The sequence below is a fragment of the Centropristis striata genome, chromosome 3, assembly GCF_030273125.1.
Source record: "Centropristis striata isolate RG_2023a ecotype Rhode Island chromosome 3, C.striata_1.0, whole genome shotgun sequence".
NCBI classification, from domain to species: Eukaryota; Metazoa; Chordata; class Actinopteri; order Perciformes; family Serranidae; genus Centropristis; species Centropristis striata.
Window position 1 is genome coordinate 12,512,882 of NC_081519.1, and position 17,052 is coordinate 12,529,933.

The 17,052-nt window shown below is 38.7% G+C and overlaps 1 protein-coding gene across 1 annotated transcript in view; it reads right to left on the reverse strand.

Moving 5' to 3' along the window:
• The window catches only part of cpne5b (copine Vb), a 134,555-nt gene that overhangs the window by 98,304 nt on the left and 19,199 nt on the right, over positions 1-17,052 (reverse strand). Inside the window, exons 2-3 of the mRNA XM_059328535.1 lie at positions 6,833-6,873; positions 6,461-6,507 (exon numbers count right to left, since the gene is read on the reverse strand). Of these exons, the coding sequence (XP_059184518.1) occupies positions 6,461-6,507; positions 6,833-6,873 (88 nt within the window). The remainder of the gene's footprint in view (positions 1-6,460; positions 6,508-6,832; positions 6,874-17,052) is intronic.

Below are 17,052 nucleotides of genomic sequence, written 5' to 3' on the forward strand. Positions count from 1 at the left end.
TTCATTCATTTTGCCACAACTGTTTGAGTGGTAATTTAATTCAAGCACTAACTGGAATCAGAGGATTGCTGTTTTATGTCTTTTGCCTGCAGTGTGCAATAAAGATATATAATCTGCTCTCATACAACTGAAATACACAATCTGTATTGGAAAGCATGCCCTGTTTTATTGGAAAGCTTCCAAACTCTACAATTTCAATCAATGTCGAGGAAGCCATCTGCAAGTAGGAGTCAATGTTTTTCCATAATGTGGAAGCAGGTACTGTAGGTGGATGTATGAGTTAACCTCGTCTTCTCAATCAATACAGTAAAAACAACAAATACAATACAATGTGGGCAATTAGGCCAACAGTGCTGTGATAAAACAATGCACTTCTATATTGTTACACAATGTTGGACACCTCTTTGAACTCTGTTTTTCGAGGTTGTATTTTTCTCCGTGTGAACTCACTGACTGTACATCTAAATTTAACAGCAGCGAGGGAGAGAGTAGAGAAAAGGACACTGATGTTGAATCCGTGAGCCACCCATGCTTTCTAAGAGACCCCAAGGTGTTGATGAGGCTGTGAGCGCATGTTAGTAAAGAGGCGGGTGATGGCGAAGCTCAGCTCCATAATGTGATTTCCCTGCTGAGTGGAAGAGACAATACCGTGCTGCAGAGTTCATTAGATACCGCTGTGCTGCTGCGCCTGGCTAATGAGAATCTGGCATGAAGTCCCTGACCCGCATACTCGACATGTACACACACACACATGTAGAGCAGCTCACACATACGGTCTACATATGGCAAATTGAACTCTTCAGGCTAGCAACAGCGACTAAGGAGACCTGCAGTGTCTGATATTGAAATGTGAGCATGTCACTAAAACACAGTCGCAGGAAAAATCACTCACTCTCACACACACTGTGGGTGAGAGGTGTAAAATAAAGGCGACAACTGGACATGAGTGTAATCCTTCATTATTTTTGCAGGGTTTTTTGGTCAAAACCTGACAAAGATTTCATTATCTTCCTCCCTGAAGCACACATGAATCCCCTCTGAGGATTGTCCTTTGGCCAACATGGATTTTTATTCTCCTGCAGCACATTGAGCAGAATGGGCTTGGTGGAGTTCTCACAGAGAGGGAGCAATGAAAGTAAATTAGTGTCGACTACCTGTGTGTAGTGTATTGAGCTTTTTTTCTAGTTTGGTCCTCAGTGAAAAGAACTGTGGTGTGTTTAAGATTCCCCAAGACAGAGAGAGAAAAGCTCATAGAATATTGAACAGCCCCCCAGGAATGATAGAGAGTTAAAGGTACTTCAGTTGTTGAGGGAGGACACGAAGCCAAACAACCAGCTGAATTAATTTATTTTTCACACGTTTTTCCTATGAAACTTGGAATCATGGGAAAGTACTTCCCAAAGTGTGTTAGAGCTTTGAGCGAGAGCTGTGAGAATGGGACACAGGTACACTAAGGCTACGTTGAGTCTGCATGCAAAAGTGGCCCAAATCTTTTTTGCTCATATGTGAGTCAGATCTGTGTGAACAGCACAAATTACATGGAATCCGATTTTTTCAAATCAGCCCTGTGCCACTTTCATATGTAGTCCTAAAGCAGATATAGGTTTAAAGTTTTCAATTGCAACGCTAGTCGGAACAGTCATATCGCAGTTCATGCAACATTTACATCACTCAAGCTTAGACTTCAAAAGGACGTTGTCACACTTCTGTGCAAGCTTAACTTAAAGGGTTGAAACGTAACTGGTCTTTGTTTGAAAGCATACCCCAAGAAATGACTGAGCGGGGGCAAAGAAGAACTTGGCTACAGTGTGAGAAGAAAGCTAAGAGCCTCAAAGTCAAGTTTAAAGAAGACTCCATCCAACAAAGATCATGACTTCATTAGCCTTCATGTTTACTTCTGTATACAGTGTGCTGCATGTGATGTCTTTGTTATTGTTCTTCTGCCCATGCAGGTCAGTTCAGGACTGTGAGCAATTCAAACTGAGTCTGATAGAGGCCAAACAAAAAAAATGGATCTGAGCAAATAATCGGAATTGAGCATTAAAACCTGCAGTGTGAACGTAACCATAGATGACAAAGCAAATAGACACACATATACAATGGTGCAGCTACACACACACATAAAGCACTAACAGTATTCGGTAGCATGTGATGTCAGAAACAAATTAGACAGTGGGAAAAAGACAGAAAAGGTCAGCCATGCCACATCTTCATAAAACTGTTGGCAGCATCTACCTTGTTTCTCACTCCGTCTCTTAAGAAGCCTTCTGTACACATGAGAACGGAAAATCCCTGTTTCACTATGTTGTGTAAGTATTGTGGGTTTTCTTTCCTGGCGACGGTCCTGCACTGATGTTACCAGGGTGCTACAAAGGCTTCAGTACACAAAATGTTAAATTGTCCTTTTTGCTTAAGAAGGTTCCTAACTGAGTGAAATGACCCGGGAGGCTCTAGGTTTCAGTCATGATAAGAGCTGGTCAAATTCATAAATGCTAAGGAAAGGTGCTTCAGTGCTTCCTTTCTTATCTCCTTTATCACATCATTTTCTCACAATAGTAATTGGGATTCAGGACGATGAATATGAAAGACGAGAGGGTGAGCAACCATTCTTAATATGACAACCATTTGGTTTCACTTTCTTGACCGGCACTATATTCCTTTTATAAATTTAAATTCCAACCTTGGAAATTAAGTATGTTTTACCTGGTTTTCTGTGGCTAAGATACATTAATCCTTTATTAGCCCCACATTGGGGACGTTTGCAGTGTTACAGTAAAAAGGAGTGCAATAAAAAAATAGGATATAATAAGTAAACAGTAAAAAAAAAAAAAAAAAAAAGCTTAATATGATTTATAGATACACTAAAAAGTTACTCTCTCAAAAGGGTCATAAATGGGTACTGAAGTACACCTGCACATTGTTGCAGTGAGGTGAGAAGTTAAACCACTGGAGGTCGACTGAAAGGGAAAAATGTGTTTTTTTAAATCTTGCTAATAATAATAATAATTAATTATTGACTACGAAGATTACAGGCATGTGTTTAATTCCACTCCCAGTTTTATTAGTTTTTCTCCTTTTAATAAAGAAAAAAAATGAGGCGCTGAACCTTTAGAGATGGATATAATGAGGAGAGGAATGGTCATTTAGTGTGCTTCTTTTTTAAGATTGTTTCTTGGCATGGTGTGTTTAATTGACACCGGGTAGATAATCAAAGCTGTCCTCAAACATAACTTGTGTGAGGAAAGGTCTCTCTGGTTGTCAGAGTGTATTTCTTACAATGTTCTCAGTACTCCACTGAGGTTGTATTAGTCAATAATACTTAGCAAGAGAGCAGTTGATCTGACGCCTGGCAAACATCTCCTATTATAGGACCTTAAAGTGTTTTTACGCTCTGTCTAGATACTTTATTTCCTGATATCATATAAATTGAATGAAGTATTATACACAACAACAGATAAAGTTAGTGTCATGTAGAACAATCATTGTGTTAAACAAGCAGAATATGAGATTCAGACCAGTTTTCTACGTTCCTACTGAGTTACATAACATCTTTAACACTTTTCTGGATGTACTGAACTCTGACAGAAAACAGCCTTTGGACGAGGAAAATCCCCTCCGATCAGCCCAGGCGTGTAATCACCCCAAATGTATTTTCCCAACACTCCCCCGCAGAGGAGAATGAACATCTGCAACCAGGAAGTTGAAAGCACACAGATGAGTTAGTTCTGTGATCTCGCATAGTTGCAGCTAAAATGACGGAGACATTCTTCATCAGATCAAGAAGCTTTGTTGAGAGCACCAAAGCATTAACATGACACACGACAAATACCAGAGGAAGTGGAAATCATCATCAACTGTGACCCAAGCCTGTCGGATATGCTACAGGGTCCTGTCACAAAACGTTATTTAGAAGTCCCCAGTGAGTCACCTGTTTGGTCTCACACAGTGTTACCTGGAGCTGCATCAACATCCACCACCTTAGAACGATATGATTATGAATGTGATGGTTTATCTCCGCAAGGAAGTGACTGCTTTAAACGTTTCTAGTTAAAGTCAGCGAACTTGACAGAATGAAGCCTAACTTAGCCTGAAAATAAACTAAAGTGAAATACTTGTTATGCTAATTATGGTTTGTGTACATGATGGGATTAACGGCCTGTCCTACAACCACGAGTTGTCAACAAGAAGACAAAGTGTCTTTTGTGAGAAGTGCGAAAGAGAGTTTTATGATGGAAGGACCTTTACATATGCATACGCCCATGCTTTGATATATACACATATGCATATGCATTTTCACACACACACACACACACACACACACACACACACAACACAGTCCCTCTGCTATATTTAAAGCCCACACAGCCATCTGCTTTGACCGCGTAAACACATAAGCAGGAGGTGAGGGTCATCTGAATGTATAAATTCATTCAATTCCAGTAAATTGTGGCTCATTATATCTCCACAGTGGATTAGCTCTGTAAAAATAATGCATGGCCACTTCGATGCATTGACAGTTTGCACTGTAGGGTGAGTTAGGATGTCAAATATGGGGGCTGGCATCAAAGATGACTACTCTGTCATGGGAATGTTTTTATAGGCTTGCACAGAAGTATATTTTCACTGTAACACACACACATAAATTAACTTAAAAAATAGGCAAATATCATTGTCTGGGTTATTTATCATAGTCTTTCTCCATGCTTTGCTCTTACCAGATGTTGATATGTTTTTGTGCCAAGCCTATTCTAATTGACAACCAACAAGTCTGTTTAAAATGGAGCCACATGTCTGCATGCTGACAGCATTCAACACCATGCATGATTTTGAGGCACTGACAACCCTGTCGCCTCAAATAAGATATTTCCATACAAAAAAACTACATTCTCAACTATGTTGAAAGCTAGCATCCTGAAAAGTGAAGCCAATGCGCAAGTACCTTAAACCTGCATTCTTTCTAATGGCCAGCAGGGGGCGACTCCAGTAGTTGCAAAATTAAGTCTTAGTTTTTATGCAAGTTAATAAGAAAATGACCCTACTTCTCACCTGATTGATTACCTCAGTAAGCATTGTGGTCTCAATTGCTAGTTTCAAGTCTTCTTTAATACAGTATGATGATTTTGTAAATTATGGCCCCATTTAGAGTAAAATAGACAATAAAACTGGGTATGCTTTAGGGCGGGGCTACCTTGTGACTGACAAGAAACTACCACAGTTCACTGTGTATTTTTGTATTCAAATTTTGACCCTTTCACAGTGTGTGTTCAGTTCATCAAAGATAATTGTAACATCTTGGTCGCTCAAAATTGTCTTGCCATTGGCTCTATAACAGGTTCATCTGCACATGCCGGTTAACGCACCAATAAAGGTGCAGCATTGTCTGGTTACAGTTCTTACTGTAACAGCAATATTTTATAATAAGATATCTATTCATTTTGTGTGCGTGATTTGCTGTTTGCTGTCCTTATTGTAATGTAAGAAAAAGCCAATAATTGGTTGCCAATTTCTCAAAATGGTTGCAAATAACAACCTGGAAAGTGTTGCTGTTGAGCCCCGACAAGTTTGAAACTGCAACCGTTTCACAACATAAAATATAACTGTTCCAAACATTTTTTTTAGAATCACTGGCAAACATCCTATTCTGTTGTTTAGGTATAGTGGCATGTTGGGTTTTAATAATTTTCAGACAACAATGTAGCTCTAGGGGTCAATTAATTGTGGGTTTTGGTCTTTTTTCATTCTATTCATGGACATTTATAATAATGTACAATATCACCAGCCTTACAATGAAATGTGCCACATTTGAAGTAAATGGAAGGTTTTCTGCAGTAGCTCTAACATCACTTGAGTTACCCCTCACTGCTTGACAGCGCAGTAATGTAAAGAAACAGGTTTCAACTTCAACAATGACTTCATTCGTGCTTCAATTACATTTCGGTTCATTTACTATTTGGCCATCATTAAATGTGTTTTAGGCTTTATTTTACCTGCAAAACAAAATGATGAATGGACAAACATACAGACAATAAGTAGAGAGAGTGGATAGTAAATGCAGCATAGACTGCATAAAGACACAGTAAGAGGCGGCTTAAAAGCCTCTCAGTGTGTTGTTTAGTCCCCAAAGTGTCAACATATTGATCATCACATTGTGGGCTTTTTTTCTTTGTTGGCTGAAGCGTCCAATTAGAGAATATTTCCCTGGCATTTTCAGACAATTGATAGCAGAACTGCTTTAATGAAGTGTAAAAGCCAACTAGTGCACGCTCACAGTGAAAAGAAGAATAGAGGAAGTGAAATGTCTTAACTAGACCCTCACCCGACACACAAACACACACAGTTACAGCAAACACACGGTGACAACAGCAAGGACTTAATTGGACATAAGTCTTGTGTCTCTTGCGTGCGTGCGTGCGTGCGTGCGTGCGTGCGTGCGTGCGTGCGTGCGTGTGTGTACACTCACCTCTCTCCACTGTTTGGTTTCAACACCTTGCGTATAGAGAACGCACACTGTGAAAAGTAACAGATAGAGACAGAATAGATGAAATATTGTGAAAGAAAAATAAAATGATATGGAAAGAGAGAAAAGGGGGAACAACCATCAGAAAAATACAGGACAATTCCAAATGGGAAATCAATGTGAGGGTTTTAGCTCCAGTACAGTGAACAAATAGCCATGGCTCTCTAAGCAAACCAAAGATTTCCCAAATCACAGGGCAACACATCCACAAAAACCAGAGAAAAATTGGAGCCAGACAGAAAGCTGTTAAAAAAAAAGGCTGCACAGGGATGACAGAAGAGCACAGACAAACAATCAAACACAAAGTTTACTCACATGGATCTGACTTAGAGAATGTGTCTTTATCCAGCAGGTTTCTGGAAAATAGAGAAAAAGAAAAGAAGCAATTGTTACTGAATGAAAAAAAACTCTTTTTCATGGTGACATGTTGCTATCATGGAGGTCAGAATTGCTCAATTTTAAACCACTTTTTGGTGAAATTGCACTTTTTCTTTGTTACCTGTTTACTTTTGCATTCAATACACTTATTATTTGTAAATTTTTTAAATAAATAAATTTCCATTAATTCTTCAGACCTTCCATACATCCATGTACTTTTAATGTAATGTTGTAATACTAAGTGTTTCTAAGGAATCTAGTTTAAACTATTGTCTTTGTAAACAAAACACAACAGATTTCGGTTACACTGTTGGGACATTTTTGCTGCATCACATTTCTTTTCTTTTTTTCCCAATCTTCTGCTACTTCTCCATTGTAGATTCAAACAAACCTTTACTCTGTTGTTTGACTATCGAGCCCTCATCCCTTGGCCTTTCAGATAATTTTTTTAACCACCACACTTGGCATCAAAGCTACTTTTGCAAATAGCTCCAGGAGCCAAAAACACAGTAGTAGGTGGCAGTGTTACTTTAAATTAAACACCAGAAGAAGACAAACGATGGCCCTTCACACCCTCAATATTAATCTTTAATAGTGCTGTTCTGCCGCCAGCTTCTGATCATTTGTTCAAGTTGTTATATGATTTGTGTTTTTTGGGGGGGCTTCTAAAGTTAAGTGATTCCAAAAACAAGGTAGTTAAGCACTTCAAGGACACTTCAACTAGCAATGTTACCTGTGTTTTTTCTAAAGGCTGTTTTTTGAAGCCTTAGGTTTGGCATTTCGGTCGTTACCATCTTGGGTTTTTGGAGTCAGAAGTGACCATATTTGTACAATAAAGTGGGTCTGACTGAGAACCCACTATGTATGTCCATCTATACTTTAAACATGACTGTGCCTGTGTGAAGTCGCTGCTAATTAAGTTAGCTTCTATGGTTTGAGAAAAACAAAACTACTTCATCAATCTTTAAATGTACACAGTGCCATCATAGATGCAGATTGCTACACCTCGATCTTGATTGACAGGTCACTGTGGAAGCAACTTATCAATCAAAAGGCAGGCACACCCTTAAACATAACCTGCTTAATTGTCTCTTTTACTCTAAAAGGGACCATCATTTATAAAATAAATATCATGTTGTATTGAAGAAGATTTGAAACCAGCGATTGTGACGATAAACTTGTCAGGAAAATGTTTACTGAGGTCAAGTTAGAAGCAGTGTCATTTTCTCACTTCAAGGCAATTTAAATTTTTTTTGCTACCAGTGGAGTCACCCCTTGCTGGCTATTATAAAGAATGCAGGTCTAAAGCACTCCTGCATTGGCGACACCTTCATTTAGAAATGTTTCATTTTCAGCCAACCTTGCCTCAGGCAGGCCAATCACAAACGTTCTATCTAATCTATCTAATGGGGCTGGTTTGATACAATGAAGGGTGTGCAAATTACGAACTAAGCAATGGAAAACATATGAATCAAGATTCAGTTTCTGCGTTGCCTTATTCTTTCTTCAAAAAATATTTCTTTTTCAGAAGCACATCTCAGTGTACTGTTCAGCCTTAATGTCAGAATGTTTGTCATCAGGTTGCCATGCTTTTTCATACTTAAAAACAGAAGCAAAGAGAGAGACTCAGAATAATACAGATAATTTCTCTGTCTTCATAAACCGGTAAAATTCACTGTTGTCATCCAAATCATTTTATGATGTGACAACTCTAGGTTTAAGGGATATTTCGGTTGTCCCACAATAACAGTTGTAAAAAAAATAAAGAATAATGTTTTGTTTTTTTAAAAAACAGATGAGTCAGGAAGATGTCAATCAGGCACCGTCTGTGAACACCCACGCTCCTGGGAACAGATTTCATCCATCAAAATAAATCAAAGCACCTGTGTGTGCGATGTGGCTGTCAGAACCATCCTGTGTTTAAGTACAGCAACCTTTCATGTTGTCCAGTAAAGGAAAAAGTAAAATACAATACTATGAGGACTACCCTACACTGTTGCACTTTCTAAAGCCAGTCAAATCAATGTACCCATTTGCTTCTAGTTTTAATCAATACATGCTACCTAAAGGTGGTTTTCCCATGTGGCTGGAGATAATAACATAGATCAAGTTCTATATGTCTCAGAGATAAAGAGTGCTTTTACATGAAACCATGGCTGTAAATTGCCTTTCCATTCACAATGATCACAGCACACATGCTCATTTATACATTCACTGAGTAGAAAATCAGTTGGATAGCCAACATATCAGCACAGAAAATTGTCGGGTTTGGTGTCTCCTACAATAGCTGCCTGATTACCAGCATGTCTGCGTGTTTACTGAATGCTCATTTGTTTCCCTGCCCTTATAACGCCCACCACGACTTCTTCTTCTTTGTGATAGCATTCAGAGTTTAACCTCACACTTTTCATATTAGAGTAAAAGTAGATTCAGGGTAGCAAACATGCAGGATTTAAGCTGTGACTATTTTCCATCCTGTGGATTTAAGAGTTGAGCCAGTTACCCTCAATTATAATTAGTCCCATTAATTCCAACACTGACTGTATGTATTTATTAGTAACTGGTAATTATGAGACGTAATGCCAAGACTCCTAATTTGGGTAGGTACCCTATCATAGACCAGATTTTAAATGATTCCACTGAACCTGAAGCTTGATTAGTGCCTGCAGCATTGATTGAAGCAAAGGTTGGAGACAGGAAATTATAGGTTTGTGTAATGCCAGGAGAGAGACCAAAAAGGTCGTTGTCAAGGGTCTCTTTCAAGCTTCGTGCTACTCTGCCCATCTGTCTCACTCCAGCATCCAGTCTCTGTCTCCTAATCTCTGAAGCAGGGTCTTTCTCTAAATGCTAATATGTGCCTCATGAAAATAGTTATTTCAGTCATGTTTCAAATGTACATGAATCTATGCTACTGTGTTAACTTACTATACATTGTCTGAAATACTGCCGACAGCACAGAGGTACTTAATGTATGCATTGTTATGGGAATCACAACTTTACCTCAAGATTTTCTTCAACTTTAAAGGTTCTGATCTTTAATGTAGAGACCATTAGTGTCAGAAAAAAGAACAACTCTTATTATCTAGTTTTTGTTTTGTGCCCATAGATAGATCAAAGTAATGCTCTCAAAGACTCGTGGGTTCAGAGGTGTATAGAATTCTTTTATCTGTGAAAACACTTAACATTTAACACAATTAGTTTTGCTCCTGACAGTAAGATGTCCAGATGTCTTGAAGTGTGTGCTTGAATGTGTTCTTTTCTGGGCGATACAGAAGGAAACAAACATGACTGCCAGAGTTGCCTAAAACACAAGATGTTCGATTGAGCTTAAATTTCTTCTTGCATGACAGGGTTTGCAATCGACTTTCAAATTATTTGTACTTCAAGTTAAAGCCCTACTTGAATGAATGGATGAATGATCAAATAAAGATATTCTTTGGAGTCAAGGGTTACAGAGAATCTTACAAAATGTAAATTAAATTTCAATTTACACTGAGCTCCCTTACAACATGTCCCCATGCATAAACGTCACGGTCCCCATTTTAAACAGGTCTTTAACGTGGCAACAAAACTACTTCCCTTAGGTTAAGGCAAAAAAATGCATGGTAAGGTGTTATAAAAGATAGTTAATAAAGTAAAATAAATGCACATAATTGCTGGAAGTGAGTTATGTAGCTGATGCAACTACAGGAACTTAAATAGTGACGTTGCTCATGAAAAATGTGATGCACAGAAGTTCCATTTCTTCAAATAACAGTGTTTTCACACAAACATCGGCCTCCTGGGTGAAAGTCCACTTTGTTTGACACTATCAGTCAATCAGTCAGACTTTATTTGTATAGCACTTTTCATACAAGAGAGATGCAACACCAAGTGCTTTACATAAAAAATGAGAAAGTAATAATAATAAAAATAACAAAACATAGAAACAAGCAAACACCCTCCGCCCATCCCCAACCCTCCACCCCAGTACCCTTCATCCCACCCATCCTGTTAAAAACAAAGCACAAACTGACACTAACAAAATGACACGACTTCTCCGTCATCCCAAACAGAACATTTACCTATTCTCTATTTCCTCGCTTCCTCCTTTGCTTTAACACTCTGTAACATCACTTCTACCTTCGCGTCATTCATGTTATGGTCACTAGAGGGCACCGGCAACTACAAATGTAAAAATGCTTTGTAATTAGGTGCTGTACAAACGATACATGGGGTTGTTTTTTGGGAGGGCAGGATTGTCATTTAAGTCGTAAATGGGTGACAAAGACTGAGGAATTTGGATTCAAAAGAATGAAGTGACAAAAATACCAACAGGTTACAGTTACAACACAGTACTCCATTCATTCATTGAAAAATGTACATATAAAGGAAGGCATTGGATGAACGCTTTCCTCTTCTCGCCTCATTCATGAGCTGTTCCTGCATTTTCTATGAATCTCTCTCTGTCCTTCTCTCAAACTTAATCTATCAACCCCTGCCCGTGTTTCGAGTGTCTGTGTAACACCTCTATCATGCTTGCTTGACCTTTTCATTATGCCTGCCAGAGGCTACTGTGTACCCAACACTATTGCCCTACTTGTTTCCTTTTGCTCGCTCAGTCACTAGTGACATGAAAGCCCTCACTCGAGATGCCAAAGCCCGCTGGCTCTTCTTCATTCTTGTTTCGGTTCCTTATATCATTTTCTTCTGAAATCTTTCTTGTCATAAATCTTCAGCTGTGTTCTTTTATCGGCCTCAATCTATTTTGATCTTTCCTCTGCTTCTGTATTTCTTCCCCTCTCTCCCCCTTTTTATAGCTTTCAAGAGCGAGTTGAGAAGACAATCACTGATAAAAAAGAAAAACATCCTGAAATCTCATGTTTTTCATCTTGATACTTGCTGATGTTCTCTGATTGAAGCGTTGCTACTTTTAAATTTCCAGCTGCAGAGTCCAAGGTTCCAGGCAAAATTGGCTTTCATTACAATTTGATCTAAATTGAAAAGAAAAATGAATATGGTACTACCAAGGCAAGATAATTAAAACAGCAAATTGGAGCACACCCTCCGCTGAAAAGTCTTTTCATCCTCATCAGAAAAATTGTATAGTGACAACTTCAGCAGAAGAAAGTTTTGGGGGAAAATAAACTTGCTGTTTTTAGTTTAGCATGCTTTTATGCAAAATGTCTCAGGAATGTATTGTTTCATTTAATTGGATGCTTTGTTTGCTTTAATTTATTCAGGCCTTCTCCAAATTCACATTCAGAGACATTTGGACTGTTTCCATCCACCAACCGTCCTAACAGCCCTCAAAGGCTTCATTAGCACACAACTAGATGCAGCAATCCCTGTTTCTTTCTGCACCATTGTTAGAGTTTAAGTGTGTATCCTCAAGTAAATACAACACTACAAATTGTATGCATTATATACACTCACAGGCCGCTTCATTAGGTACACCTATTCAACTGCTCCTTATCGCAAATATCAGCCAATCAGCCAATCACATGGCAGCAACTCATTTAGGCATGTAGACATGGTGATGGCAACCTGCTGAAGTTCAAACTAAGCATCAGAATGTAGAAGAAAGGTGATTTAAGTGACTTTTAATGTGGCATGGTTGTTGGTGCCAGACGGGCTGCTCTGAGTATTTCACAAACTGCTGATCTAACAACCATCTCTAGGGTTTACAGAGAATGGTCCGAAAAAAAGAAAATATCAAGTGAGTGGCAGTTTTCTGGGCCAAAATGCCTTGTTGATGCTAGAAGTCAGAGGAGAATGGCCAGACTGATTGGAGATGCCAGAAAGGCAATAGTAACTAAAATAACCATTTGTTACAACCAAGGTATGCATATGATCATCTCTGAACGCACAATACATATTACCTTGAAGCAGATGGACTACAGCAGCAGTAGACCACACCGGTTGCCACTCCTGTCAGCTGTGAACAGGAAACTGAGGCTATAATTTGTCCGGGCTAACCAAAATTGGCCAATTGAAGATTGGAAAATTGTTGCCTGGTCTGATGAGTCTCGATTCCTGCTGTGACATTCAGATGACAGGGTCAGGATTTGGTGTTAACAACATGAAAGCCTGGATCCATCGTGCCTTGTATCAACAGTTCAAGGTGCTGGTGGTGTAATGGTGTGGGGGATATTTTCTTTCATCTTCTGATGGATACTTCCAGCAGGATAACGTGCCACGTCACAAAGCTCAAATCATCTCAAACTGGTTTCTTGAGCATTACTATGAGTTCACTGTACTCCAATATCCACAGTCACCAGACCTCAATCCAATAGAGCACCTCTGGGATGTGGTTGAACGGGAGATTGGCATCATGGATGTGCAGCCGACAAATCTGCAGCAACTGCATGATGCTATGATGCTATAGTGTCGATATGGAGGAAATCTCTGAGGAATGTTTCCAGCACCTTGGTGAATCTATTCCATGGAGAATTAAGGTAGTTCTGGAGATAAAAGTGGGTCCATTAGGTACACTAGCAAGGCGTAGGTGGTGTAGAGATCCAAGAAATGTACTTCAGATCATAAAAGAGCAGTTGTATGATAGCTCTAATTAGAAACTTAAGCATAAATCATATACAAGGAAGATTAATTTTCTCTTTCAAAACTACAAGGACTGTGGATAAGGCTGCTGCTTTTCTCACTTTGTTAGTTGCAATGTACAGTTTTGTTAGAGTGGGAGTCTATACCTGACCTTTCATTTACTCCATTTTTATTTTATGAGCTCTGAGTGCATCAGGCTGTGTTTCCTATAGGCTGTCATCTCAAATTAGAAGAAACCAAAGCCAGTGTGAATAACACCAAGTGCCTTTACATTTTTCTTGTGTCTATAGAAGAGTCAGGTAAGAGCAAATAGGTAAATGTCAAAGATATTTTTACTGTATTGGAGCCTGCTGGAAACCTGTATGTGTTAGAGAAGCTAATTAAAGTCATGTCTTGTGTTGCAGGAGACAACACAAGACATGACTAATTGTAGCTCCTGCTACAAGGAAACAGAAGAGATCTGCTGCTGTATGCTACAAGCCTGAAAAAATTGGTATGTTTCTAAAACATAAATAAAACAAAAATTGTTTGTGACATATATTCAACTACAAGCTGTACAAACACAATATATTTAATGTAGTCCTTCATTTTCCAACCAGCACTTTAAGATCTCAGGCACCAGGAGCTCTTTTAAATTCATATAACACTTCATCCAGCACATTATACACATTTCCTCCTGGACAACTTTTCTGGCTCACAAATCTTTTATTGCTTCAATCTCTGTCCAACATTCACTCTGTCAATGCAGATATATTGTTTACATGTGCCAGCGGCCAGTTTAAATCAATGTATCCCAGTGGACAATCACAGAAATAAATGATTCAAATCTGACAATCTGACTGCGGATAGTGTAAATGTGTTAGAAAAACAGTTTTAACTCTGCCAGTCATGCATTATAGAAGCAAACAAATGATTAATAGAGTGTTACATTGATGTGATAAAAGATTTTCTGGAAACAAAGTCGCTCTCATGCTGCAGCTAAGGCACTGTTGACGCGGTGGTTCAGTCTCTCTATGAACACATCTCAGACCAACAGTTACTTTATTTTAGCTTTGTGATCTCATGTAAGCTTTTGATTAGAAGCCATCTTTTATAGTCAAAGTGTGAAGATGTCAGCAAACGCCACAAAAAGTACATAACAGTTTATTTCTAATCTGATAAATTTTGATGGAAAGCTAACACTCTGTAAACAATGCTTTGTTGGATATGTATTGCATTTTGGTCCTCTGGGAGCGGTGTTGTCATCCTCTCAGGAAGATAATTGGTGAGGAAGATGGATTAATACTTTGGACCCAATATCCAAAACATGATTTTCTGTAGAGCATGATGGATGAGCAGTCTATGTTGCTATGGTGATGTACTTCTAACCAGGTTTAAGCCCAAAGATAGCGCAATAGGCTACTAAAGTATCTATGTGAGCCAAACCCCATCCTCCAGTTGAATACTGTTTAATAATGTGCAGTTTAAGTTTGTTTTTATTGTTCACCCTCCTGATTGGTTCATTTCACTGTCAGTGACACATGCTACATACTGTATCTTGGATGCCACAAAGATCAAATGAATAATTGCCCTCATGTGTATTTACCATCAAAGAAAAAGCGAGGTCTATTTATCTCTAAAATAAAAAAGCTTTTACATATTCATAAAAACACACATTAAAATGAGAGGCACTTGGTTTATGTCCATTAGTAAACAATGCAACAGCAAGAAGCAAAAAGGATACATAATTACAGGTTAATTAGGCATCCTTGTAATTACAACAGCATCAAAAAAGTGAAAAGGCCAAAAGAATATAATTCAAAATATTTGCTATGAGGGGGTCATTTTCTGCTGCTGTTGAATAATTCAAAGCATGTAAGGCCATTAAATTATTAAAAGCTTCTACTTTCTGATGTGTCCACTTTAAAACCTGGGCTCTACACCTCATAATAAACAATTTTCATGTCTGCACTGACTGGAAATATTAGTATACATAGATGAGATGTGATATTGATGATACTTGTGTTTTTGGTTTTACATGTTCTATATAAAACCAAGAATTGAATCATTGTCATTGATGAAGCAGCAATGTGTCTTTAACTTTCTTCTCTGCCTAAAAATATGTGGAAAAGGTGAACTGAGAGATGTGGTGCAGGAGCAGCATTCCTAAGGTGAAAATATTCCTAGCATGCCTGCATTTGATAGAAAAGGGACAAAAATAACACATTAGAAGGACATTAGTATTGCTACTGATAGAAGGAGTAACCCTGGTGTCGGAGCGGAGAATGTTCCATTCACAGTGTGTCTGAATAAAGATGCTTTCACCGCCTGTGCACTGTATTAGGACAATAAGGACAAGGACAATAGCCCTGCAACAAACACTGCCGCCATAAACGTAACATTATTATTAACGCTGTTTTATTCAGGTGTCTCTGTTATTCTTTTGAGGACATAGTGTGCAAGTGTTTTTTTCCTTTTTACTTTGTTGTTATTATTCCCACAATGTGTTGAGAGGACACACTTAAATATTATACATTTCTCAAATAGTGGAAGGCTTTTATTTGGGGCAGGCTTTTTTTCCTTATTTATCTTGTTATTCGGTTACTGCAAAGTCAAAACTCCCTCTATGTTTACCTCTTATCTTGATCAATTCAGTATAATGTTCATTTCCACAGCACTTATTCCATCAGTACAACAGGCTCATGCAATGCTCAGCACTCTGCTACTCAGAGTTTGTATTTGTTTCTTTGTTAAAGTCCCCCTTCAGACACATTTAAAATATGTTAAGATAGTGTGCTATTAATGTGTTTTAATATATATAAAGTAAATAAAAAACTTTTAGAAGGAGCTGTAAACACATCTACTCTCTCTACACCTCTGCCCCGCCCAACACTGCTGCTTGTGTACTAGGTTGACCGGTGAAAGAGCAGTGCTAACTGCCTGTGGTTGCCATGTTCTGACTGCTGGGCATCTGGTCTATTTTCTGTGTTGCAGGAAACATTGGTGACCCCTGGAGACTCAGACGAGGAGTCTGTTGTGCACCAAACTCTGTGACTATGAATCAGAATAAGCATCAAAATAATCTTTATGTTGTTTGTAGCTGGTAACTGGTAGCAGCTGAGACAGTGTTAGTGGGTGTGAAACAAAACATCTGCTACGATGTAATAGTGTGTTTTCACTGAAGTTTAAGGTTCATTTTATGGCTTTTGATTGTCTTTCGATGCTGTGACTAACCAAATCTAGCCTGTTAAGAGTTTATCTGAACAGACATCTTCACCTTCAGTAGAGAAATGTGAAAAGGACTCTTGTACGGATACAAGTTGGTTTAGCCAAGGTCAGACATGGCTATGCAGGAGACATGAACAAAAATATATTTTTGAGTGGAGGTGATCATCAAACTTGGCCATTATTTGAAAGCCTACGGAGAACAGCATTTTATTAGATTATTTTTTTGGCATTTTTGCTTTTATTGAAAGTGATAGATAGAAAGGGGGAGACAGAGGGGAGGAAGGGGCCTCAACCCGGATTCGAACCCGGGTCCACCGCAGGAAGCCTTAATGGTAGGCACTCTACCAGTGTGAGCCACCGGGACGCCCCGAGAACAGCATTTTAAAGTTCAGGAAATATTAAAAAGCCAA